We start from the raw sequence: 26,191 nt of genomic DNA, 5'->3' as shown, positions 1-26,191 counted from the left end.
TTTAATTTGATTTTTAAATTTTATTAAATGTTTAAAAGATTTCTTTTTCTAAAATATTCTGTTGCTTGATGTGATTCCTAAGGAAATGACTATTTCTGACTTCTTGTCTCTAAGATGAATTCTATTTTCTTTCTTTAATTTCTTCCAACTCAACTTTTTTCTTCCCTTTTACATGTGTGTTGTTTGATCAGTGAATTGGAATAAATTGAATAATAAAAGCACAAGTTGATTAAAAAGTTGAAGGCATAAAGACAAAAATAATAACTACATCTGCAGACAATAAAATAAAAAACAACTTAAAATATATTTTAAACATTCAATACAATAATTTTTCAATAACAACTCAATTAAAAATATTAAATTTATAATTTACTTAAAACTTAATTTAGTCTTTTCAAAATCATAATCATATATTTTTTTCTTATAGAACATAAATATTCTTTGCAATGACTAACGTTATAGAGTTGAATACTTAATACTTAACACTATTGTCAACAATAACTTTTTTTTTCAATATTTAACACAAATTCTGTAAATCAGTCTTGAAATTAAGTGATATGGTTAAGTTCAAACAGCCTTACACTAATTAATTTATTGAAGTATTTAATGGTATATTATTCTAACAAATTGGCTGTTGAATTTTTCAAAGCCTAAATTGCTATTTTCTTGCAATACCTTTTGAATTTAAAAGTGAAAATGTGTTACTTTGTTGCAGTGTTAGATAACAGTGACCTACAAAATATTGTGCAGTGTACTTTTTGACGTGACTCAAAAAAGAAAAAAACCTTATTAGTTAAACTCGGTGAGAATGTGCTTTAATTATATTTAGTGAAACAAAAAATATTTATATATGTGTTTGATGATTTAAGTATAGTTTACATTTCATATATGAAAAATATAAATAATTCAAATTGATTTTAACATCATGAAATTGTGTTTGACTTAATTTCAAGTCAAACTAATGACCTATCTTAAAGTTATACTGTTTTTAGAGTAAAACCTTATATTTAAGTTAGTTCTTACAAATGAGAACATAGTATTGCATAAGATATGTTTGGATAAGCATTTTCATCAATTAATACTTCTAAAAGAGAAAATAAAAATAGTTTTTATTAAATAAAACTAGTTTGTACATAACCTAGAAGAATTATAAATAATAAAATCGTTTTGCAAATTATTTTATATAAAAGACAATTTTGACTTACGACTTTTTTAACTTAAGAAAATACTTATATTTTATCTTGTTCTTACTCTTTTATCCTACAAATATTTATATAAAAGCTTGTTCAAACATATTTATAGTATTTGTTAGTTTAATCAACCTTTATATTTACATAAATAAGCATTTGAATATTTATGGTTAGAATATATTTTTTTTATTCCTATTTGGTAGTGGTGATAAAGCCAAGAAGAGGGTGCAAAGTCCAAAGCAATTAATATGGGCAGCAACACACACGAAGAAGAAGAGGAGAAATGATTTTGCAATCAATTGCAGTATGATTGAAGAGTAGAAAAAGATAAAGAAAAGAGAAAAAAAAAAAAGCATTTTCTTTTGAACATCCTTTTGACAGCAATGGAAAATAAAAAGTGTTGTAGGGCATAGGCTCCATCACAAACTAATCTTTCATCTTTACATCAATTAAATAACTGGTGCCTTTTGCTTTCTCATTTTCAGTTTCCTTTTCTTTCTTTCTTTTCCTTCCATTTTTGACTTTTATGCCTCTTACCATCTTTCTCTTAAATGCCTCAATTTAACCTAAAATTATTTATTTGGATGAATTCAACCTCTCCTATGCCATCGAATGTTGTCAAAATATTTTCTTTTAATATTTTCACCTAATTATATTTTCTTTTAATTATTTTAATCTGTTATTTATTATTATTTCTATTCAATAATGTATCCGGTTGGGTAATATTAAAATATTAATATTATTTATTAGAGTAACGGTATCATGACACATTTTTACATTCATTTGACAGATACTATAAAAATAAAATAGTCATAAAAGTGTAAACTTTTGTATTGTTTTAAGAAAAAAAGACAATAGAAAGTAAAATATTTATGTGTGTCAAATTTTTTTACTCTATTTGTTATCTGTTATCCACATATAATAAATATTTGTGAAAAGTATTTGTTGTATTTTTTTTTCATCTCTATGTTTCACCTTATCAATTATTGTATATAGAATAATTTCAGTATATTTAAATTATTTTCTTTAACAATATAATCCTGCACGCATTCTTTATTCTTTTCCCTTGGACTGGGAACACAACAGATATGTTATTCCAATACTATAATAAATAGATTCTACAATCCTGTTTCCAGGTAATCACAGTTTCCTTAATAAAATGTGTTTGAAGATGCAATATCAAATAATCACATGCATGTTTAAGTTTCTTCTTTAATAGAAATGAATTAGTTAAATATCTTATAAATTTATAAATAAAAAAATTGAGTTAAAATTTATTCACTGAGATGAATACAATTATATTACATTTACATGGTGATAAAATATTGTCTATTTTAAATCAAGTCTTCAAAAACTTGTATTTGATATCATTTCAAAAAAATCTGTTATCATTAAAGATATTATATATATATATATATTATTTTATCTAATGTGAAATTTTGTTTCTATCCTAATAATATTGTTAAAAGAGGAAGAAAGTATCATGTCACTCCAACGGTGAATCTTGATCACTAAATGGCCATTCAAGAACTTCACAATTGATTCTGCAGGAAAATTACGAAAGGAATAACTTTATTCAGATTGAAAGCATATACTATTTATTAGTATTATTTCTATGGAAAGGAGGAAGATAAGCATCAAATAAAAGAGTGAAAAGAAAAAAGGATTTATGAAAATCCTATAATTAGGCATTATTATTTAATAAACTGCATAATCTGTAATTGAACGTTCAGGGTTATGCTTAGAATTATAAACTATTTATGGCCATTCTTTGGTTATTAAAAGTTACATAAGATAAATTAATATTGGTATAAACAATTAAAAGTGTTCCATTGATGAGTTCGAAATTATAAATCTTCCAAATTTTCTGTGTTCAAGTTCTTCCAAATTACGTGTTAGACATGTAGGATAAGGTCCTTTAGCCTCAAGTAAGCATATCCGAATATTTATGGAAAAAGACACAGAATTCATAACAAAGGTTTCCTCGAGTAACAACCTATACTAAGAAAGAGTAATACAACGTCAATGAAACAGCTTAAAAGAAACCAGTCCAGCCTGCACTATTTATTGAACAAACTCATTATTTGTTAATTGGATAGATACTAGAGAGAAAAAAAAATGGTCTAAAATGAAAAATCATTGCCAATATAGAATACCTAAAATAAAATTGTTCTGACTTAAGTTCATTAAAATAATATGTAGATGAAATATTATATTGGAAGTATTGTTTTTTTAAGCTTGAAATTTTTATTATGATTTTTTCTTACGTTTCAAAATATTAGAAGAAAAAAAACTATGAAACTATTATTGGATATACCAGAATAAGGCTTAATCAAATATTAAGGAGTTTTCGTCTCCACATATGATCCTAACGTTACATTCTTAAGTTCGTTTAGATAACATTGTTAAGGTCAATTGTTATTTTCAAGGTATTGTTTGTTTTGAAGTCTAAAAGGCCTATTATAGTTTTATTTTTAAAAAAATGTCTCAGAAAGTTCAGAAAGAAAAAATGTGAAATTATTGAGTTTAAAGACACACTCCAAGACTAAGAGTTTTCATCACCACATGTTTTAACCTTAAGTTTATTGAAATAACATTGATAGAGTGAATTGTCACATTCAAAATATTATCCACTTTAAACTTTTATCATAATTTTATCCTTAAATACTTAAGAGGGATTAGAAAAGAAAAACAACATGAAACTATTACGACCGGTTGGAACAAGCTCCCTCAAGACTAGTGGAGTTTTTAATTCTTATATATGTTAATTGAAATAATATTGTTAAAATTAATCATTTATATTGTCCATTTTTAATACTAAAAAAATTGTGTTATGATTTTGTCCTTAAAAAAATATTTCAAAGAATTAGAAAAAATATATATTTAAATTATCTTTAATCTTAATTCTTAATGAAATTATTGAATTTACAAAATACATTAGATTATAATATATATATATATATAACTAACTTTGATAAGTTATATATATAGGAACAAATGAATTTAAAAATTTTAGTGGTGTGTTTCAAATGGTAGTGATTCAACCACAAATTATTTTCTTTTATATCTGAAAGTGCTTTATACAAATACATTAAAACGGATTTATTTATTTTGTAAATTGATTTATGTAAATATATATTTTTCATTTATTAAAAATGTATAAAAAAATTATATTCCCTTTACATTTTCCATAAAAACATAAGATAATTTTTTAGAGTAAGCTTTTTTAACACATAAAATCTTCAAATCTCAAATTATATATTACACTTTATGAAATGACTCCCTTTACATCTTTCACTACTATGTAGAATTGTTTGAAGTGGTTATTTGACTTCAAATTGTTTTCTTGCTCAAAACTTCAGAAGAATAACAATGGCACCTTAAATTACTGTTTAAATTTGTTTACAGTATTTGGATAAGGAACTTTAACAATTTTAAGAAATTGAAATATATAGTATTTAAATTATTTATAGTTGAATTATTTTTATTTTTTAAATAATTTATTTCGACTCAGTAATTTTAATATTTTAAATTTCAAATTTTTTTAATCAAGTAGATTAATTTTTTTTATAAGATACAATTCTATTTTAAAAGAAATTGGCTCAACCTTTAAATCGGGTTGGTTTGGCTTGACCTTTCTCGTGGGTTGACTTGTCTTAACCTTTGACCTAAACCAACTCGTCTAGATCTGAGCCATAATCAACTTTACTCATCATTCGCCTCAGGCCGATTCAACTTGACCTCAACATCAAATATTGCACTAAGTCAGTCTGAGTCTAATGGTCAATCCAAGTCGACTAGGGTGAATGGTCAAGTTGAGTTGATTCAATTGGAATGTCTAGCTAAGTAAGTCTTAACCAAGGGACGAGACTAATTGGCCTTGGCCAAAGTTTGATACTAATCAATCCTAGACAGAGGTTAAGACTAGTCAATCCTAGCCGAAGGTCGATAAGAGTCAATCATTGTAAACAAAAAATGAGTTTAAGGCCAATAAGTGGGGAGGGGGTTGAATTGGACGGGTAAAAAATAATTTTCAATTAAAATTTATGAAATTTTTTCACTTGATTCAAATTGACCAAGACTTTAGCATGCAACACTATTAGATCATGCATTTTAACCAATTAAAATGAGCAATTAATAGGTTAAAAATATGGTAGAATATCTAATTATTCTCCACATAGAAAACATATGACAAACTCAAGTAATTTATATCAAAGATCAATTAAGATATTAAGAAATAATAAGATTTGTTGAATGATTACAGTTAATTTACTTACAAAGATACAATTTACTAACTTTCTTGATTAGTTGAGTTAGAAACATAAATTTGCAGAAAAGATAAAATCAGTGTACCATTGATTCACTTACAATAAGCTACATCCAGTTAGCTAAAATAACCTAAGGTTGAATTTCCACTATCACAAGGAATTTCAAGATCCTTACATGCAACTTGACCAAAAATACAACCAAGCACAACATATTTTTACTCACACAAGAACAACACACAACATAACACAAACACATTCTTGTAGATCTAGAATCACACTAGAACCACCAAGCAATACAACGAAAAACGGAATGACAAAACTTGGATGATTAGCTCTTCCTAACTCACAAAATATCTTCTTCCAAGATCAAGATGGAGACAATTACAACTCTAAAGCTTCACGAATAGTCACACAAATTCCAATATTTCTGATTCTCTTTGAGAAAGTGTGTTGAATGAATGTTTGTATTTTCAAAAAGTGTTTTGTAGTTTAAAAAGGTGTTAAACATCCTTTTTCATAGACTAAGCAACTATAAGAAACATAACTCTAGGCTTAACAAGGATGAATACATAAATCTTCAAGGTTCATGGATTCATCAAATTCACAAGTCTCTTTAAGATAACAACCCTGACTGAAGGCTGAGGTAAGTTGGTCTTGGTCGAAGATCAAGACGAGTCAACTATCAAAATGGGTTGGACTGGATAAAGGTTTAGAAGAGTTAGTGGGGATCGAATGTCAAGTCAAGTAAGCCCAGGTTAAGGTCGAGCCTCAAGTTGAGTAAAGTCAATTCGGGCAAAAGTTCGAGCACAATTGGCTGGAGCCGAAGGCTCTAATCGAGCTGATTTGGGTAGAAGGTTGAGTTAAGTCAACTTAACCATAAGTTGAGACCAGTTTACCTGAGCCGAACGAAGGTTGAGATAAGTTGATATTGACCAAAAGTTAAGCTAAGCCGAGGCAAGTCAATCTTTGTTGAAGTTTGAGACGATTTGGCACTGTTGAAGGTTAATTCAAGTAGGTCCAAGCCAAAGGTCAAACTGAGTAGATTTGAGCTGAAAGTAGAGCCATGTCACTTGAGACAATGGTCCAACTTAGTTGGCCTAAATTGAAGGATCGAGTTAAGTCAGCTTAGACAAAATGTTGAATTGAGTCGACGGATAAAATATTGATGTTAGTCACTCCTGATCATAGACACATAGATAGAGATGACTTTGACCAAATATAAAGCAAGTGTACTCGAACTCATAATTAAGTCGGGTCGATTCATACTAGATGTTGAGATGACTTAGCCTAAAGGTTAATACAAGTCAAATTTTTAAAATTTTGACTTTTTTCAAACTTTTATATTATTTATTTTTCAACATAAAATTATTGGTTATTTTTTATGTTACAAAAATGATTTAATTAAAAAATATAAACCGAAATAAAATATAAGACACATTTCTTCAAACTTCATTTTATTTTCTGAACAATTTTTTTATACATAAAACAATCTGTTTTATTTCGAAAAAAAACGACATTACCATCATATTTTGTTTCCTTTATTTGTTAAAAATTTACATTGAAAGAAACTCAAGTAAAAAGAAAAAAAAAATTAGAAAAGAGGAAGTAAATAAAAATAAATAGAAAAGAAAAGTGAATAAAAGAAATTGTAGGAGGGAGAAAAAACGAAAAAAAAAATACGGGGAGAATTTCTCTCTCTCTCTCTCTCAACTTAGCCTTAAAAACCCTCACTCTTTCTTTGAAACCTCTGTGCGACGCCGTTGCGACCTCCTTCCTCACTCTTCGCCGTCGGCCTTCGACCTTCCTTCGTACTCTCTCTTCAACTGAACAGAATTCCAAAGCAAGCAATCACTGACACAGTAACCAATAATGGCGACTCGTGACGGCGGCATGAAGTCGACGTCAATTAACGGTGTTAAAATGTACACCATAGCGTCGCAGCAACCTTCCCTCGCTTCCTGGCTCCCTTCTAAGAAGCAGAACTCTCATCGCAACGTTAAAAGTAACTCTCTCTGTCTCTGTGTGTGTGTGTGTGTAACCTTTCTCATTCATTCTTTCCTTCATCTTCTTCTTCTCTACGCGCTTCCCTCAGGTTATACGCAGAACCTGCAACTGCTCGAGGATTTGCGCTTCACCACCGCCGCCACCAAAATCAAGGCCACTCCCGACGGCGAATACATCGTGGCTTCTGGCATCTATCCGCCGCAAGTTAAGGTGTACGAGGTGAGGGAACTAGGGCTGAAGTTCGAACGCCACCTGGATTCTGAGATCGTTGATTTTCAGGTACTGAGAAACTGTGAAGCTAATTTCATTTGAAATAAATTAAAAAAAATAGTTTTGTATGTTCCTGTAGGTTTTTTAAGCACATCGTTTTATTTTTACTTAATTACTTTTGATAATATTTTCCGTGTTTGGAAATTGTAATCAATCTCTTCTTACATTGGAACTTCTAGCTTGAATTGAATAAAGAAGTTTGGTTTATATTCGACTTCTGATAGTTGTGGTTCATTTTACTATGTTTACGTTATTGGTTGGGTAACTAACCGTTACTGCATAGCTTCATTTGAAGTATAAAAAGTTAGGTTTGTATTCCAGTAATTTTTATGCTCATTTGTTATTTTATTATGTCTCTCTGCTTGTAAACTGTAAGCAACCTTTTACATGGGGATTGGTTGGCTGCGGAAACTTTGTACCTTCAATTGAAATAGAAAGTTAGGTTTATAATCCAATTGTTGTGGTGTATTTTTTTACAATATGTTTTTACATTCATCAATATTTTCTGTCTTTGTAAATTGTAAGCTTATTAGGGATAAGTTTGTTGAGGTAACAACATAGCTTCAATTGAAATAAAAAAGTTAGGTTTGTATTCCATTTGTAGTTATGCTCCATTTTGTTTGTGGTTACATTACTTAACCTTTTCTTTGTGTTGAAAAATTGTGATCGATATTTTTTGCGAGAGATTGGTTGGTTGAGGTAAATTTGTTTTTTGCTGGTGTAGGTTCTGACAGATGACTATTCAAAACTTGCATTTTTATGTGCTGATCGCTCTGTTTACCTGCATGCGAAATATGGAAAGCACTACAGTTTGCGGATTCCAAGGTTTCTTCTCTGGGCTTTTTGTGTATTGATTCCTGTTAGAGTTTAAAGTGTGATTTGTGCTGTAAAATGGATCTTTATGGTTGTCATTTGGTAGGATGGGGAGAGATATTACTTATGATTGCTGGTCTTGTGACTTGCTTTGTGCTGCGTCATCCCCAGATTTGTACAGAATAAACCTAGAGCAGGTGTTTATCTTACAGCTTTCTATTTTGGCAACATCTACAGTAGCACGTAGATACCTTAGTTTTTCTATTGGTTGAGTTTTGAAAAAAGCGAAATACTGAATGGAAAACTTCTCTTTTCTGAATTGTTAGGGCCGATTTCTCTCCTCACTTAGCACACAGTCCCCTGCATTGAATGTAGTCTGTCGAAGGTAACTACTAGAACTTGAATGCTGGTTCAATGCTTTATTTTCTGAAATTATTAAAGCTTTATACATTATTGTTTACATACCTTGCTATTTTATTAAATCACTGGAACATAAATTTTGTCTAAATTTTAGCAAGGTTCATGGATTGGTTGCCTGTGGTGGTGAAGATGGTGCTGTGGAATGCTTTGACATGCGAGTGAGATCTTCAGTTGGTAGAATCGATGCTGTTGGACCTAGTGGTGATGTTGACCAGGTAGCAAATCTACTCTCTCAGTAGCCTTTTCAAGGCATAGGAATACTGTGAGAATGTATCAAGAAATTTTTATATTTGATGCGCCGAAGCTGTTGTTGTAAGGCTAGTATCATGCATTACAATCTCATATGTAACCTGCTGTGCTTTTATTTACTTGCATAAGTTTCAAATTGGCAGGAAATATTTATCTTTCCCCTTTGTTCATATCATAATAAAAATTGAGGTTCTAGATTTGTTTGTACGTTTCTTTGTGTAATTGACATCTTAACCTTTCCATATTTGTAGGAGGTCACTGCATTGGAGTTTGATGAAGATGGTGGTTTCTTAATGGCTGTTGGAAGTAGTGCAGGAAAGGTATGATGCTACTTAAATCATTGGTTGTGTGACTTGTGTCATTATTAGGACCTTGGTGGAAAACTTTGTAGTACTTATATCACCTTCTTTGTGACTGAATTGAACACAGGAATATCTGATGTTATATAGAATTTAAGGAAAGGTTGTTTTCTTCCCACCTTTGTAGTTTTACATATATGGAGGTATACTTTTATTTTAAGACAAGACAAGCTTATTTCATAAGGGCAATGTTAAGAAATAATTATTCCAAAATCTGAAGCTATTAAGTGGAGTTCCATGAATGGTTTTATTTATCTGGCAAGGATTCTACATAATTTTACTCCTTACACTCTTCAGTGACATAGAGTAGACATAATGCAAAAAAAAAAAAATTGAAAAAAGAAGGAAATCCACCATTCTGTTGAAGAACATGTCCCCAAAAAAATGTGATGAATTATGGATATAATATAAACCCCAAAAGTGAAAGTGTTTGGCTCAAAGCTACCTTGTAATACACGACAGCCTATTGAGTTTGAGATGGGACAATCCACAAGTTCACTGTACCTTTTTTCTGAAATTTGATTTAGTTTTGAGCAATGAGGGTAGAAAGGTTCAAAATCTTGACCATTTCGTCTTACTTTGATATGATGTTACGGACTAAGTCTCAAAAGCTTAACTTGTTAATTGGAGGTCCAAGGAATGGTTTTATATATCTGACACGATGTTTATGACTGGGCCCAAAACGCAGTTGGATTTTTTAGGAAGAAATGTGCAGATTCATAAAGTCAGAAGACAAGTTATTACCTTTCACTTGATGATTTATTTTAAAATGATTAGACCTCTAGGGGAACATATCTAATTTAAAAAAAGTACACGATGAAAATAGGACATAATTCTTGTGGCTGCGTAGAGGATGGATTAGTTTCATGTTTTTTTTTACAAATGCTTTTCATTAGACAAATGTTTACTATTTTTAAGAGAAAAAAAAACACCTTGTGGGAACACAAATTTGCTTTCTAAACAAAATCTCCATGTTTGTCCTCCCTCTTTAACATGGATATTTTATACATTTAATATCATGTGTGCAGGTTCTCATCTATGATCTGCGTTCATCACATCCTCTACGGATACAGGATCATATGTAAGTTGACATTTCGATTTGTGAAATTTGTGTGTTTTAAAAACATAATTGTCTCTTTAATTATTGATTGGTTAAAATTTTTTCTACAGGTATGGCAGTTCAATATTGGATATTAAGTGGCATCGTACTCTTAACTATGAACAACCAATGTTGATTACCAGTGATAATCATGTTGTTAGGATATGGAATCCTCAAACGGTATAGGACTTGTGGCTCTTTCATATTTCAGATTAATAGTTCAACTGTTTTTCTCCTCATTGATTAGTGCACCTTGGTCATTCTTGTTTTTATTCATAAAATTGTCCTGTGTAGTGTTTATTTTAATTATTTGGGTCATTCAGCAGCATTTACACGAGAAAGAATGGTCAAAATTCATGAATCAAATTGTGATAAGTAGGACATCCACAATATTCTATATTTTGGGGATAGGTGTTATGTTAGACTTTAAAAACATGTTCTTAAGGTGTTTTTTCTGCAAATTTTGCTGAGTGGTATATGGTTATAGATAAATAGACAAATTTCTTTGTACCAAAAGAGTGACTTAAATTTATATTAATATTTTACTTATTACCTTCATATTGTGGTTCTTTTGTTAGTTTGTGTATCCACAATTTTCTTGATAATGTTTTAGCAATATATAAACTAAATTGTACATGCATAGATCTTATGTTTTTAATGAGCTCAGCATCCCTTGATCCTAAACATTTAGGTAATAGCTGCATTTAGATTGTATTTTTATTCAGCATGAGTTGTTTTAATAGATTAATCTTTTTCCAGGGAGAAGGCTTGACCAGCATTGAGCCAACAACAGGAACCATAAATGACGTGTGTACATTTCCTGGCAGTGGTTTGATCTTGCTGGCCTTGGACTGTAGTCAAATACCATCTTACTTCATACCAGCACTTGGACCTGCGCCTAAGTGGTGTTCTTCCCTAGAGAATTTCACTGTATGTTCTTATTATTTTAATGATTGGATTTTAATCTAGTTATCTTTGTTGTGACATTACAGTTATTTTTACAGGAGGAGCTAGACATGGGTGGACAAACAACTATTTATGATCATTACAAATTTTTGACAAAGGAGGAGCTTGAGAGATTAAATTTGACCAATCTAATTGGCACCAATCTACTTAGAGCTTACATGCATGGCTTCTTTATCAATCATGCATTATACAAAAAGGTGGGTCGTCTTTGGTGTTTTTTCTTATTGACATGTATTTCTCCAGTTGAGATTCTGATATCTTTGTTTTTTCCGAGAGCCTAACTGAGTTTTCGGTTTTTTATGGAACTTTTTATATGTTAAGTTGGCAAAGGAAAACCATGTAATATATTAGAGCTTACATGCATGGCTTCTTCGTTAATCATGCATTACACAAAATGGTGGGTTGTCCTTGGTGTATTTTCTTATTTACATGTATTTCTCGATTTATTGAAATGTTAATATCTTTGTTTTTTTGACGAGCCTAACCGAATATTTTCAGTTATTTGTGAAACTTTTTATTTTGTTAAATTGGTAAAGGAAAACCAGTTAATATATTAGCTTATTGTAACATGTTACCTTAATGGCATCTTACATGTCCAAACATCTAAGAACTTGCAAAGCTTCATGATGGAGATCCTTTTCTTGCATTTCTGTGTCAATTTAATTTTGTAAGCCATATTTAATTTTACATTGTAAATTGGCTAAATAATCTGTTGTGTTCAAAGACCATTTTGTCTCGTTGCAGCACTTTTGGTAGAAAAGGGACACATAATTGTCGCCTTGTGGTTTATGTCCATGGTGTTTTATGGTTGAAGGCAGACTCTCACATTTTCAAGGGTGTCCCTTGGCCATTGATTTGATTTTTGATAGATCATTATTTCTGATTTGTACTTTGGAAGTTAGCTTTTTTTTGCATGCAAAAAGACTAGATATCTTTCCTCATTTTTCCCCCTTTATTGAGTTTTGCATGTTCTGTTTTGGAGAATATCAGATCCTCAGCTTAGTTTGTACTTTCCCTGGTCTCACTCTAATTATATTATATATATATATATATATTAAATATTTTTATCTTGATGGTAATGGTAGCGGCAGTAATCACCTTAATATTGTGGTTATTTTTCTTAGAAATTGCTGGACTTGGAGTACTTTTGGTTTATGTCCATGGTGTTTTTATTTGAAGGCAGATTCTCACATTTTCAATGGTGTCTCTTCTTGGCCCTTAAATTTGATTTTGGATGGAGAAGTTTTGGTGACTCGTATATTTCTAAGAAGTTACATTAAGACTAGATGTCTTTTCTCATTTTTTTTCCCTTCATTTTGTGTTTTACTTTTACCGTTTTGGAGAAAAGCAGATCCTCCGCTTAGTTTGTACTTTTCCTGGTATCCCTCTAATTATTATAGATATTTATATATACACACACATGCTTGCACATACATACATATATACATACATATATACATACATACATACATATATACATACATATATACATACATATATACATACATATATACATACATATATACATACATATATACATACATATATACATATATATATATATATATATATATATGTATATATATATATAGATATATTTAGGTGTATATATACATATATTTTAAATATTTTTATATTGACTAGTTATGGTAAAGGAAGTAATCATCTGTATATTGTATTAGTTTTGTCCTATTACATGATGCATAAATTATTTTGTAGGCTAAAGCGCTGGCTGATCCTTTTGAATATGAAGCTTATATTGAACAACAGAAGCGAGAAAAGATGGAAGCTGAGCGTGCCTCACGAATCACGGTAAAACTGATTTTGTCACTGATCATTTTAGTTTTTCTGTTCATACTTTACGTAGGTAGGATGATATAATGATTTTTAATCCATTACCGTGCCTCTCCTTGCAGGTCAAGAAAAAGTTACCCAAAGTTAATCGGGCCCTAGCTGCTCGCCTCCTAGAAAGTGAAGAAGTGGAAAATGAGAAGAGAGATGCTGATGACGATGAAACTAAAAAGGCCTCCAAGAAAAAGAAAGGTCTTAGCATGCAAGATCTTCAAGATGAACGATTTAAAGCAATATTTACGGATGAGGTACTGTAATATGAAATATGGCAGTTGTTTAAGTCTTTCCAATGCTTTTATCCTCTCTCCACGGTCCTTCTATTCTATAACTACTTTCAAGATAGTATCATAGCGGCTACCTTTAAAAGATTATAACTTTCCACAACCCTGAATGGATTTAATTGAATTTAACGCCCTCCTTTATATATTAAATTTTGGGGTACTGATATATAATTGTTGTACTGGTTTTTCCATCCGAGTTAAGCATATCATTTTAATTTTTTCGTGGATGCTCAATGGAGATTTATGCATACAAGAACTTTTAACCACAAATTTCAAACTCAATTGCAACATTGAAATATTTGAATGCATGTAACTGTTTGTTATGACTTATGACTCCTATTTCTTTATTCGAGACGATTCTCTTTCTCACAGTTATTACTTCTTATGTGGTTTCAGGATTTTGAGATTAAGGATACCTCACAAGAATATCTGGCTTTACATCCCATGGGTTCTAAGAAGCAAACATCCCTGTTAAATGAACATTTTGAACCTGTCATGTCAGATGATGATCAAAGTCTAAGTGATTCTGATGCATCAACATCATCACATGACGAACCTGCAAACGGAGTGAAAGACAAATCTCGAGTTCCTAGGTGAGAATCTGTTACTAAGTTTTTTTTATGGTTTCTTTTCCTTTGTGGGAGATAGATGGGGTGATCCGTTAGGATATGTGGAGCAATTCAATGATTTTTTTTTTGTAATCAACAAGATTTCTTTATCTGATATTTTATAAGATATAAACTACATGTGTATGAAATTTTCTTATGTATCTTTTTAATCTGAATTAATTGCTGATATGCTTTTTTACATAAAATGCAGAATGTATGAAATTAAGAATGAACAGCATGCAGAGGCATTCTGGAGCAAAAAATCACTTGCAGGGGAGGAGGCACTTCCTATGGGAGACAGAGTGGCAGCTCTGAAACATGAACAGCAATCATCTCGTGTTCCAAATGGTGTTAAGCAGGGTCCAGGAGGATCACGGGAAATCACTTTCACCTCGAGAAGCAAAGCTAAGTATAAGGAAGACGAGGAAGATAAAGAGGTCCCACAAAGGAAGAAGAGGGGAGTACAATCCTTGGGGCTCAAGCCCAACAGACCTGTGTTTCGTGGTCAAGGGAGAGGGAAACGAGGGAATGGCAGAAGAGGACGTCGATAACGACCTTAGATACAGTAATTTGATTCTTCTTAGATCTTGTTTCTTTCATTTTTATGGCTCAGTTTTCCATCCATGTAGGGTCTTGTGGGTTGAAGGCGCACAGGTTAGTACCCATGGCTGCAGGGCCACACACTCTCTCATACGTAATATGTACCTTAATATCTTTACATTTTTTATCTTTTCCCCAAGATAAAACTAGTTTGTGTGGAACCTACCTTAATTGCTACAATTTTTCTGTTCAAAGGTCTAGGATAATCTCAAATGTTTAATGTTTAATCATAGGAATATGAGTTTATCTCCCTTTATGTGAGAATGTAACATACAATCTCAATATTGTGTTAAGTATTTTCATTCTTTGGGGCTGAATTTTCTCATTTATGTTTAGTTGGTGGGTTTGCTGTAAGGTATGACAATGAAATGTTAATTGACGTTGGAAGATGAGTTGCTACTGCTACTGCATGGCTTCATTAATGGTTTTTTGTTCATGGTAAATAGCATGTTATGAAATTTATCCAAACGTGAAAAATCAAAACTCGAAGTGATTAATAAATTCTGGAATTGTACTTTTACTTATTCGATCCACAGTTAATGAAATCAATCACATATACTTTTTGAAGTTCTAATCAATTATCAATTGGCTGTAAATTGGAAGTAGTCAGCTGTTACAAAACTTGCTTATCAAGCAAAACCAATTAAGTCTTTGTTTAAATATCTATAAATTAATTTTTAATAATTTAGTTCAAGAAAATATATATATTCAAATATTGATTAAGTTGTATTTATCTTTGTTCAAATTATGTCGGATGGCACTCACAATTTTTAGCTTTTAAATAATTTTTATCTTTGTTTTTTAAAATGAAGCTCAGCTTTTTAATGTTTTCATAAAGTGAATATTATATATATAAACATCTAGATAACTAATTATGAAAGTTGAAAAGTTAAAGTTTTAAAATATAAATAAAATCCAGTGATTCAATTATGTAAATTTATTCTCATTTTAATGAACTTCAAATAAAGTAATCACAACTTAATTTTTTAGAATATTGTTTAGATAAAAGTAAAGATACTGTTCTCATTATATAGATTTAGGATGTTGTTCTTTACATATAGAAGGGAAAAGTCAATCCATATGACTATCTACATTCTTTGAAGGAAAACCCTATCCATTATTAAACAACCTTCTATTTCCAGAAGGTCTGAAAAAAACCTGACAAAGTGAAAAGATGAAATGAGGAAAAATGAAGAGCTTCAAATGAATTGATTTTATACGCTTTAGGGAAAACCTTTCTATTTAGAAAAGCTTGCTTGTTAATAGAAGAATACCACATGCTTGATAATCTCACAACTCAAATCAATGAAGGTAGAATTGACAGTTTCTTTGTAAAGGCTGTGGTTGTTATTAGCTGACACAAACAGACAGAGAATGTGAAGGGTATGTACATCACTTCACTTCACTTCCGTAGGGAGAATGAACACTTGCTGATATAATGAAAGCTATAAGGTTTTTAGGTTTAGAGTACAGTATAACAAATCAAGATGAGTCTCAGCCATATATGTTAACAAATATCTGCCACATCTATAGCTTCTAGGCTTCCTATTACCACATGGGTATGGTTACTGTACACCTCAACTTCTGGACTAATCTTTCTAACCAATGACAAATTCACATTACCATAAGATTAGAGACACCAACGTCATTCAGCATTAATAGTTAAAAAAGTCTAATTTAATTTCAAATAACTGATTTAGGATAAGAATTGCATTCTCTTATATATTATTAATTCATCTTTTTTTATTGATAAAAGACTTTTAACAACTTTACACTGAAGTTCATAAAATTAAATATTAATAAATAATATGATACTAAGGGAACAATAGTTTTAATAAATAACAAATTTTACATAGATTTTAATCCAAAACTTTATTATTATGTTAAAAAATAAACTTTAAATCTAAATTAAGCTTATAAAATTGGCTTGTAAAGTAAGATTTACATATTTATATATTGTAAATTTATTTTATCTTTAATTGGTGTAGAACTTTTAACACTAATGAAACGTAAATAAGTTCATATAAGATATTATAATATCATTTTTAACCCAAAATCTTAAAACAATATATTTATGAGTCATTTTATATTTATCTTATTTATTTTTATTAATGGTTGAGAATCTAAACGTAAGTTTAGGTCCAATATTGAATAAAAATAATAAAATTAAATATCATATAAAGAATTTTTTTTTATAATTGTTTTAAATTTTTGATTGAAAGGAGTGTTAATATCTTATAAGTTGGATTGTTCTTTATGGTGAATCCTCTCTCAAAAGATCCATTATTAATTCACTTTAAATTCCTAACATATTGTTTAATAATTACTCTAAATTTTGAACCTTAATGTTTTACATTATGTTGGTGCGATTAAACTTAGAAAGATTGTGTTTTAGTTATTTAATTAATTATGATTAGAATTTAAGATTGAATGTAGTGTCAATCTTTTATCTTTTTATTTATGTTGAACTTATATCTATTGTTTCTAAGTAAATATTTCCTAAAAAGACCCTGATCCATTTTGAATTCCTAACCCATTATTTTAATACTTATTCTAAATTATAAACCTTCATATTTTACTATGTTGGTGCACTTGAAGATGGAAAGATTGCGTTTAAGTAATGTAATTAATCATGATAGGTATAATAATGATTTCAATGCATTTTTTGATACAATAATAAAGCAAAGAACGAAAAACAGTGTCAGAGGAGCACATGAATGAATTGAAATGGGAGAGGGGTGAATTATTGTGGGCATAGTTAATTAGTGTGAACAAAAGTTGAGTAAAGTTATGAATGCATTTATAGAACTATACTATGTCTAGTTAAACTGCAAAAGTCTATAGAGAATTTAAACACACTAAAAATGGGAAACTTCTATAATTTCATACACCAAAAAGTAAAATTCTTTCATTCTTAAAAATATAAAAAAAATAAATACTAAATTTAATACAACAAATACTATCATATTTTGTTTTTAATACGATAAGGAAACATTTTAAATATTTTTAAATACCCGTGTTAAAAAATCACGAAAATAAAATAAAAAATTACAGTAAATCACTTCTTTTATGTAATAAAGAATCACTTTTTCTGAAGAATAATAGAAAAGGGATTGTCTTTCGGCATTTTCAATAAAAAAAGAGAATTAAACTTTCCATCCTTTTTTTTTCTTATACTAAACAATTTTAGTTAAAGTCTTACTCATTTTCTTCTTATTTACAACTTTTATTTCACTTTACATGATGTTTGCAAAGAAAAATATTCAAAATTAGTTATTATTTAGCAAAACCAATAATGCATTAAATATTTTTCAGGACTATACATAACCAATACTACATTATTAAGAATATACATAAGAAAGTAATCCCGGAGATATAAAATATATTAATAAATTATATAACTTTTTTATAAATGAAAAATATCGTTTACATTTATATATACATATATATATATATATACATATATATATATATATATATATATATATACATATATATATATATATATACATATATATATATATATATACATATATATATATATATATATATATATACATATATATATATATATATATATATATATATATATATATATATATATATATATATATATGTCAAAACTTTGAACATCATATAAAATGAAATGAAGTGGACAAAGTATTTGTTTTTCATTTTCTATATATTATTCAGAATAGAATATATTTATAAATATTCTTTTATTAATATTTTGTTTGGAATAAACAAATTAATGTGAGAAATAAAATAAGTTTCTCATCGACCACTCTTCATTTTTTTTTTCATAATTTTACGAATAAAACAAAAGGTATAGAACCGACACCTTTTCATTTTTTTTACATAAATTATATACGTTTTTCAGAATCAATTTATTTCTTCACCGTTCTCCCTTTTTCTTTGATTTTTTTTCGAATTAAAAAAACAATGCTTTAAAAGAACGAAATTGACTTGCTAAATAGAACAAGAAAACAGATTAAGTATGTAGCAATGAAAAAAAAAGGTACAAGATAGTGAAAAAAAGATGAAGAAAGTTTATAGTGCTATAACATTATTGAAGGTAGCAGGAATAATGATGAATGTCAAAATCAAAGATAGGGTTTAGAAAAAAGGGGTTGCGTGAATGATTGTTTCATTTCCCACTTTTGTCTTTGCATGATTTGGGAAGAAAATTCTGTCCATAGTTCAATGGTGTATTGCTTTTGTTTAATGGTAAATACGAAAATGGAACTCTAAATTTGACACTTGTATATCTTGCAACATTTTATAGTATAGAAAGGATCAAAGGTTACAATAATTTATTGTGAGAAATTATTTATTACTAAACTTGGAGGAATAATTTAGACCTAACATGGAAGGAATCACAGTAATCACATCAACCATATCAGACCAATCATCTATGCTCTCAAAGAATGGAAACCCGTGAACTCTCTTCATATAACTTTTCTCACATCTTTTCACAATTTCACACTCCAAACCATTTCAAGCTATGTGTGGTTGAAGATCCTCAATATATAAGCCTAATTTTTATATCTAAATCTTATTTTACGTTTTAATTTTATAAGATGAGTTAGGTTTCTTTTATAAGTTTTTATGAATGAATTTGACTCAAACTTATTTTTTTAATATGGCATCGTATCAAGGTTTTTATACGAAGCATTAAAGGATTAATAGTTCGTCTAAAAGTCTCAAATATTTCAATCTCAAATTTGTAAAATGATATTATTAGAATCCATCACTTATTATTTAAAGTATTATTCGTTTTTGAAATTAATATTTTGTGATAATTTTATTTTAAAAGACACTTGAACAAGTAAAAAGTGAAAGAAATATTTAAACTGTATTTGACAATAACTTTTAATTAATGTAAAACTATTGGATGTGATAAAAACACTGCTTATTATCAAATTACTATTAAATTATATATAAATATATAATCTTAAATTCAAAATATTTGTCTCATCATACTTTGTAACAAAAGCTAATGAATAAAATTATAAATGTGCATGGAATTAATAAAAAAATGATGGAGTAATTTTTAATTTTAGGTTTTTATACAATTTTTGGTGCATTAAATTTGGAATGAGTTTGTTTTACTTTTTTTTTTCCAATTAAACTTGATTTTGACAGTCTTATAATAAAAAAAACACATGTTAAAGTCTTTCTGTCTAAATGTGTTATGTGTAAATAATATTAAAAGAAATACTTTGACAGAAAGAAAAAAGAATATAATAGAGTATTTCACAATAAGAATCTAAAATCAAAATGAGTTACCACATAAGAACCTTATAATTCTTGAGCTACGAAAATCAAATAGAATTTTGTTCTTTTAAATTCTAGAAATTAAAAAATCAAAATACTAAAACATATACTCTGTATATCTCTCTCTATTTCTACTCTCCGGATACATTTATATTCAATGTGATGTGTTGATATTCTTATATATTATTATTCAAACTCATTTATGCTTAATGTAAGACGAAACTCATACTTAAAATGTCATCATTATGAGTTTTTCTAAAAAATTAAGAAAAATTAATTAAATTTTATTATAATCAAAACTAATATATACACATTAAATTATAAAAGTTTCTATGTATAATTTCTTTCAACTTTATATTTTTAACTTGTATATGAAATAGTTTTAGCTTACGAAGAAACTTAATTTACGTATTTTTTTTAAGAAAGATTATAAAGAAGTTTGTTCAAAAACATATTTATACAAATTTTATACTGTGTGTGCAGATAAAGGAATCAATTATTCCTTCCATTGTGCTTTAATTAAATTTTTTTATCAATTATGATGCATGCACCGTTGTGTGATTGTTAGACAGTAAAATAAAAAGCCTAATATATGATAATTTTGGGCATAACAAACCATAACTTTAACTAAGTCTATATGATAGGTATGATTGAAAGGGTATTGTCCCTTAAAATGAAGGATAGGATGTTTATGTTTGCACATGGGCAGAGTTGAAAGGAGTGCAATGAAAATGACCAACAATTATACTCATATGCCAAACATAAACATAGGTCATTTTATAGTTCGTTTATGCATGTTGTGTCAAAAACCTATTCATGCATCTAGCCTTAGGTGTAATAATAATCATCCAACAAAGGACATTTCTATCCACGGATTTTATCATGTTTAGTTTATTGTATGATTGGTTTAAGATATGTGGAAAGAAATTCATCAAGCATTTCTAAAAGGAAAAATAAAACCAGTTTATGTCCAAGTCAAAAACAACATTTTAGAACAATTACTGGAAATTAACTTATACAAATTAATTTTGCATATGCTTATTTTTCTTGATTTATAAAGTTGTTTTCCTTCTTAAAAAAACTTACAAACAAATTTCTACCACCACCTTTAGCAAAGAAAGTGAAAGTGGTGAAAGAAGAACTGTTTTTGTTTGACTTCATGACCTTACAATAATTAACATTTTCTATTTTTCATAATCTCACTTGTTTAAGAAATGCAAGAGTTTCAATTTCATTGATTCCTAGAAAATATCAGTTAAATAAAAGTTCATAAAAAAGTTATGGTAAGGGATGGGGAGGGGGAATACATAAACATACCTAATCAAATATTAAGAAACACAGAGAAACATGTTATGTCTGTATAAAAATGAATGTAAAGTGTAAATTCTGTGTATGAGAGGTACCTCAGGTTTTTTCTGCTGTCCCCATATGGCTAGAAGTTTTCCATAACCAATTTTTTAATCAATTTGATTAAGCTGCATGCTTATAAATCCCCTTCTTCCACCCATACTAAACCCTTCTCTTGATGATTGATGCGGCTTCTTTCTTTTCTCTGGGTTGATATGCCACTTCAATATTTTGCTAGAATTGTAGTAAAAGACCATTGGCAAGAATATCATATAAGGTATTTCTCTTCCAATGTTGCTTTCAGTGTCTCTTCCCTCTCTCTATTTTGCTTCTTTGTATGCTTGATGAGTGTATAATATGTTTCGTCCAAAGATCATGCAGGGCTTGAAGCTGAAGGAGAGTACGATTATGAGAAAGATATTAAGCATTGATAGCTTCAAAGGAGAAAACCAGAATTCATCAGAGGCCAGAAAGGAAACTCCTAGTTTGAATCAAGCATCTGCATACTCAAGAAAACGTTTTTATCAGCAAACCAAAAAGTATGAGGTCATAGTAGTATAAATTCTTGAACAGATTTTTCTATGGCACTTTAATCCTTTTCTAGCTATATATCACCTTTGATGCAACTCTGATTTTGGATATTAACTTGCACAAGGATCTTTGTTGGTTCCTGGAATATTGGAGGCATTACACCACCCAAGAACTTGGATATGGAAGACTGGCTTGACACAGAAAATAATTCAGCAGATATTTATGTTCTGGGGTAATAATTTTCTTTTGATAATTAAAATTATACGTGAGAGTCAACTGCATAGAAACTAAACTGCTGGATTCCTATCATTTCATCATGTGTGATATACTAGGTTCCAAGAAATTGTACCTCTAAATGCAGCAAATGTACTAGGTCCCCAAAACAGAAAAGTTTGTACGAAATGGAATTCTCTAATTGGAGCAGCCCTTAACAATAGAACACCAACAAAGGTGGTTGAAGGAGATAAAATAGCTGAATCACAGAAGATATATCCTTTGAAGGAACATATTTGTGCAGAGGGAGAACATCAACAAGATTTTCAGTGCATCATAAGCAGGCAGATGGTGGGAATGTTCATAACCATATGGGCTCGATGTGACCTCTATCAAACAATCAGGCACTTGAGTGTTTCATCTGTTGGCTGTGGAATCATGGGCTACTTCGGAAACAAGGTTTGTTTTGACATGTTACAGAGAATAGAATGCATGTTTTTGTTTTCTTTAACTAAATAAATAGCTGTTTGAGAATGCAGATGGCAGTTTTGAAACATTATATGAATTCTTAGTTCTTTTATTGATCTTAAAATACAGGGTTCGGTATCAATCAGATTTTACTTGCATGAAACAAGTTTCTGCTTTGTATGTAGTCATCTAGCATCTGGTGGAAAAGAATCAGACCGAAGACAAAGAAACTTTAATGCAACAGATATTTTGTCCAGGACAATCTTCCCCTCTGGGCCTCTGCAAGATAGGCCTCAAAAGATTATTGATCATGAGTAAGTGCATACTAGATTGTGTAAATTTTACACTTTTTTTAAGACCACAGATATATTATCATTCTATATGAGATATGTAACTGTTTCCAGTTCCTCGAACTTTGGTTTTGATTGAGGAACATTTACGTAATCCATTACACTATTCAAAGTATCCTGTGTAGTCGGGGTATAATCAGTTTATATAAGTAGAACACATTCAACAGAACTTCATCTAAAATTGGTACCTGGTCCCATGCAGCCGAATAGTTTGGCTAGGAGACTTGAACTACAGGATTTATATGCCAAGCTCTACAACACAGTCACTGATCAAGAAAAGAGAGTGGGAAACCTTGTTGAAATATGATCAGGTAATGCTCATCTCACTACTTGCATGACAATATTTTGGATAAACTAATACAGAAGTTTCATATCAATGTAACCATATACTCCTTACTTAGAGGTTAGTTTTGTGAAATTAATCCCAAATTTTATGTTGGTAAAAGAGTTATATATTGATCATAATTCTAGTTGATGGTCCAAAACCACAAAATATAAAACAACACTCCTCATTTTATAAATCAATTTTGCAAAATTTAGGGTTTACTTAGGTCTTAAGTCCAATTTCGAATTGAAAGTTACCACTGTTTCTGAGTTCAAATTCAAAACAGTTTAAGGTAACGGTTTTTATTAATTAGTCACTGTACTGTTTTGAGTTCAAGCTTTTAAACTGAACGCAAATTATGTATAGCTCAAGCTGGAGCTCATGGAGGGCAATGTGTTCCAAGGTTGGCATGAAGGAGCTATAGAGTTTCCACCTACATACAAATACCGGCCAAATTCTAAAGATTATCTAGGTTGTGATGAGCAGCATACAAGCAAAAGGGGGCGTTCTCCAGCATGGTAAGCATACATTAAATAATTTGGTAGATTCTCAGGTCCCTTAAGAACACGATGGTGCACTAGAAATAAAAGACAAACTTCCTTTAGTGGGCCATGTTACTACTTTTACATGCCATGGCATTGACATGTTCTTTAGGACAAGGCGATCACTCAAAGCCAGCCACACTTCAAATGCCTTTATATGATCTATTAGCAAGCATGGGATACTCTAACAACACGATGGTATTGCAGGTGTGATAGAATAATATGGTTTGGGAAGGGAATGAGGCAAATCCAATACAACAGGAGTGAGTCAAGACTCTCTGATCATAGACCTGTACGAGCAATGTTCACAGCAGACATCAAGGTGGCAGTGAATTGAACATGATTCAAAATGTTATAACAAAAGCATTTCGTCCAATAGATTTCAGTTCTAATTATGCCATTTCTCAAATGAGGTCTACCCTTTAGGATCCCAAGACATGCGTGTGGTAGGTGAATTGTGAGACTTGATAATTTTTGGTTTATTTTTGGCCTACTTTTTGTGTTAGAGAATACATAAGAGGCCTGAGAAAGAGTTGCTCTCTATTTTTTTGGAGGGAGAAAAGGGGGACCAGCTGATGCAAAGCATAGTAATTTGCCATGGTTGTAATTTTACCTCATACAAGAAACTGGTATTAAGATTTTAAATTCAATATTCCGATGTTATATATTTAAAATTCACCCAACCCCAAAACCCCATCGGTTAATTATTTCCGAATACATCAAGATTAAGCCATTTGATGAAACTGCATAAATTATTGAATGACAAAAACTTACAACATAAAAGGAAAATTAGGCGTCATTTGTCTTGCCTCCCTCACTGTCTAACAATACTTGAGCATTCAAATTCATGTAAAATATGAAACTAAAGCAGTAATTATTAACAATTAACAATAAAATGCAAAACATGGTAGAAGAGTCACTAACAATTGCATCTCTAGACCTAGCTTAAGACAGAAACCTTGATATTGAAATTGGGAGTTTGAGGGATGTTACTCCCATCCAAGCATGGGAAAAAATAGGAATCAAAGAGATAGTAACTTTAAGAACTATATATTATAACAATAATCGTAATTGGCATGAGAAAGAAAAAAACTTGTATCAAACCCCAGTGTATAGAGCCAGACTCTACTAACAGGCTGGCCACACGATTTTGAATATACACGGTTATGTTCAAACAAATTCCTTTATTGTTCGAGAAAGAGATGATAAACAAGTTTTTTGGTGGTAGCATTTGCACAAAATTCTTTGCCTTTCATCACTTGAAGTTATTTATTGATATTGAAATATCAAGATTTTCCAGCAAGCCCTGGACAAAGACATTACAAGTGCGCTATCATCAATAAGTCTTCAGGAGCATTGAATAGTCCTCTTTTACATAATCATTAATCATTATCTTATAGGTAACATCAATTTTCAAACCTTTAGCAGGCAGAGAAGAAAAGAGTTCCATTGCATCACTTAGCTTTCCAAGGCTGCATTCTATGAGCATAACATAAGTTACAAATATTAAGATCCAAATTCATCTTCTCCATTTTCCTAAACAATGATGCAGCCTCAGCTAAAAATGGCACTTAAATGGCCATCCAATATAATGGCATAAATTTGGAGATCAGGAAGTTGCTCATGCTTGTGCATTGTACAAAATTTTTTTACAGCTACTGGTTTCCCACCTTCGTACCCCCAATAAGAGTTATTCAAGTGACGACATCAGGATTTAGTCCAGTATTAATCATGCCATCCAAGAAATGGATTAATGAATTGTAAGTTACAACATTTGGTGAGCAGCCCTTGTAAATCATTAAATGAAATACTTTTTGTTGGAAACTTCACATCTACCTTAATTCTCAGGGTGCGAGTTAATATACTTGTTGAGCAATTTTGCTTTATGTCAATTAGTTTTAAGGTTAATTTTGCTGCAACTCTATTGGTTAACGTTTTCAGAAAGGGAATCATGCCAGATGTGCAAACTTTTAGTGCCATAGTTGACAGATTTTTCATAGAGGATCTGCTTTCTATGGCAAAAAGCACAACTAGGTTTCATGGTTCATAGGGGGTGGACCCTGATTTTTGCATCTTCTACATCAATTATTAGGGTTCAATGTTCGCAAAATTTGATGAAAGACACCATAAAAAGTGTCAAAATGCATCTTAAAATCAATT

The 26,191-nt window shown here is 30.1% G+C and overlaps 2 protein-coding genes across 4 annotated transcripts; both read left to right on the top strand.

The window, feature by feature from the left end:
- Nucleotides 1–7,120: 7,120 nt before the first annotated feature.
- EDA7 (embryo sac development arrest 7) lies at nucleotides 7,121–15,383 on the top strand. The gene is made up of 15 exons (XM_047308505.2): nucleotides 7,121–7,460; nucleotides 7,551–7,741; nucleotides 8,457–8,557; nucleotides 8,652–8,742; nucleotides 8,872–8,930; nucleotides 9,060–9,180; nucleotides 9,466–9,534; nucleotides 10,602–10,654; nucleotides 10,744–10,852; nucleotides 11,432–11,602; nucleotides 11,677–11,835; nucleotides 13,358–13,450; nucleotides 13,555–13,737; nucleotides 14,167–14,363; nucleotides 14,590–15,383. Exons 1-15 carry the CDS (start codon nucleotides 7,328–7,330, stop codon nucleotides 14,927–14,929), a joined length of 2,070 nt encoding a protein of 689 aa, XP_047164461.1. The 5' UTR covers nucleotides 7,121–7,327; the 3' UTR covers nucleotides 14,930–15,383.
- A 6,050-nt stretch (nucleotides 15,384–21,433) lies between these two features.
- On the top strand, nucleotides 21,434–24,378 carry LOC124833952 (type IV inositol polyphosphate 5-phosphatase 9-like). Of its 3 annotated transcripts, none has more exons than XM_088113216.1 (8): nucleotides 21,434–21,905; nucleotides 21,952–22,141; nucleotides 22,258–22,365; nucleotides 22,466–22,805; nucleotides 22,944–23,128; nucleotides 23,367–23,475; nucleotides 23,856–24,007; nucleotides 24,239–24,378. In XM_088113216.1, exons 1-8 carry the CDS (start codon nucleotides 21,788–21,790, stop codon nucleotides 24,366–24,368), a joined length of 1,332 nt encoding a protein of 443 aa, XP_087969342.1. In that variant the 5' UTR covers nucleotides 21,434–21,787; the 3' UTR covers nucleotides 24,369–24,378. The 3 variants fall into 3 exon arrangements, with proteins under 3 accessions (XP_087969342.1, XP_087969341.1, XP_047164489.1); XM_088113215.1 differs by having other exon boundaries at nucleotides 21,437–21,879; nucleotides 21,975–22,141; XM_047308533.2 differs by having other exon boundaries at nucleotides 21,817–22,141.
- Nucleotides 24,379–26,191: the final 1,813 nt, after the last annotated feature.

Source organism: Vigna umbellata, chromosome 4, assembly GCF_029865625.1.
Source record: "Vigna umbellata cultivar VRB3 chromosome 4, Vumbellata_1.0, whole genome shotgun sequence".
In the NCBI taxonomy this organism is placed as follows: Eukaryota; Viridiplantae; Streptophyta; class Magnoliopsida; order Fabales; family Fabaceae; genus Vigna; species Vigna umbellata.
The sequence above is the reverse complement of the archived record's forward strand: the minus strand, read 5'-3'. Positions and strand labels throughout refer to the sequence as shown.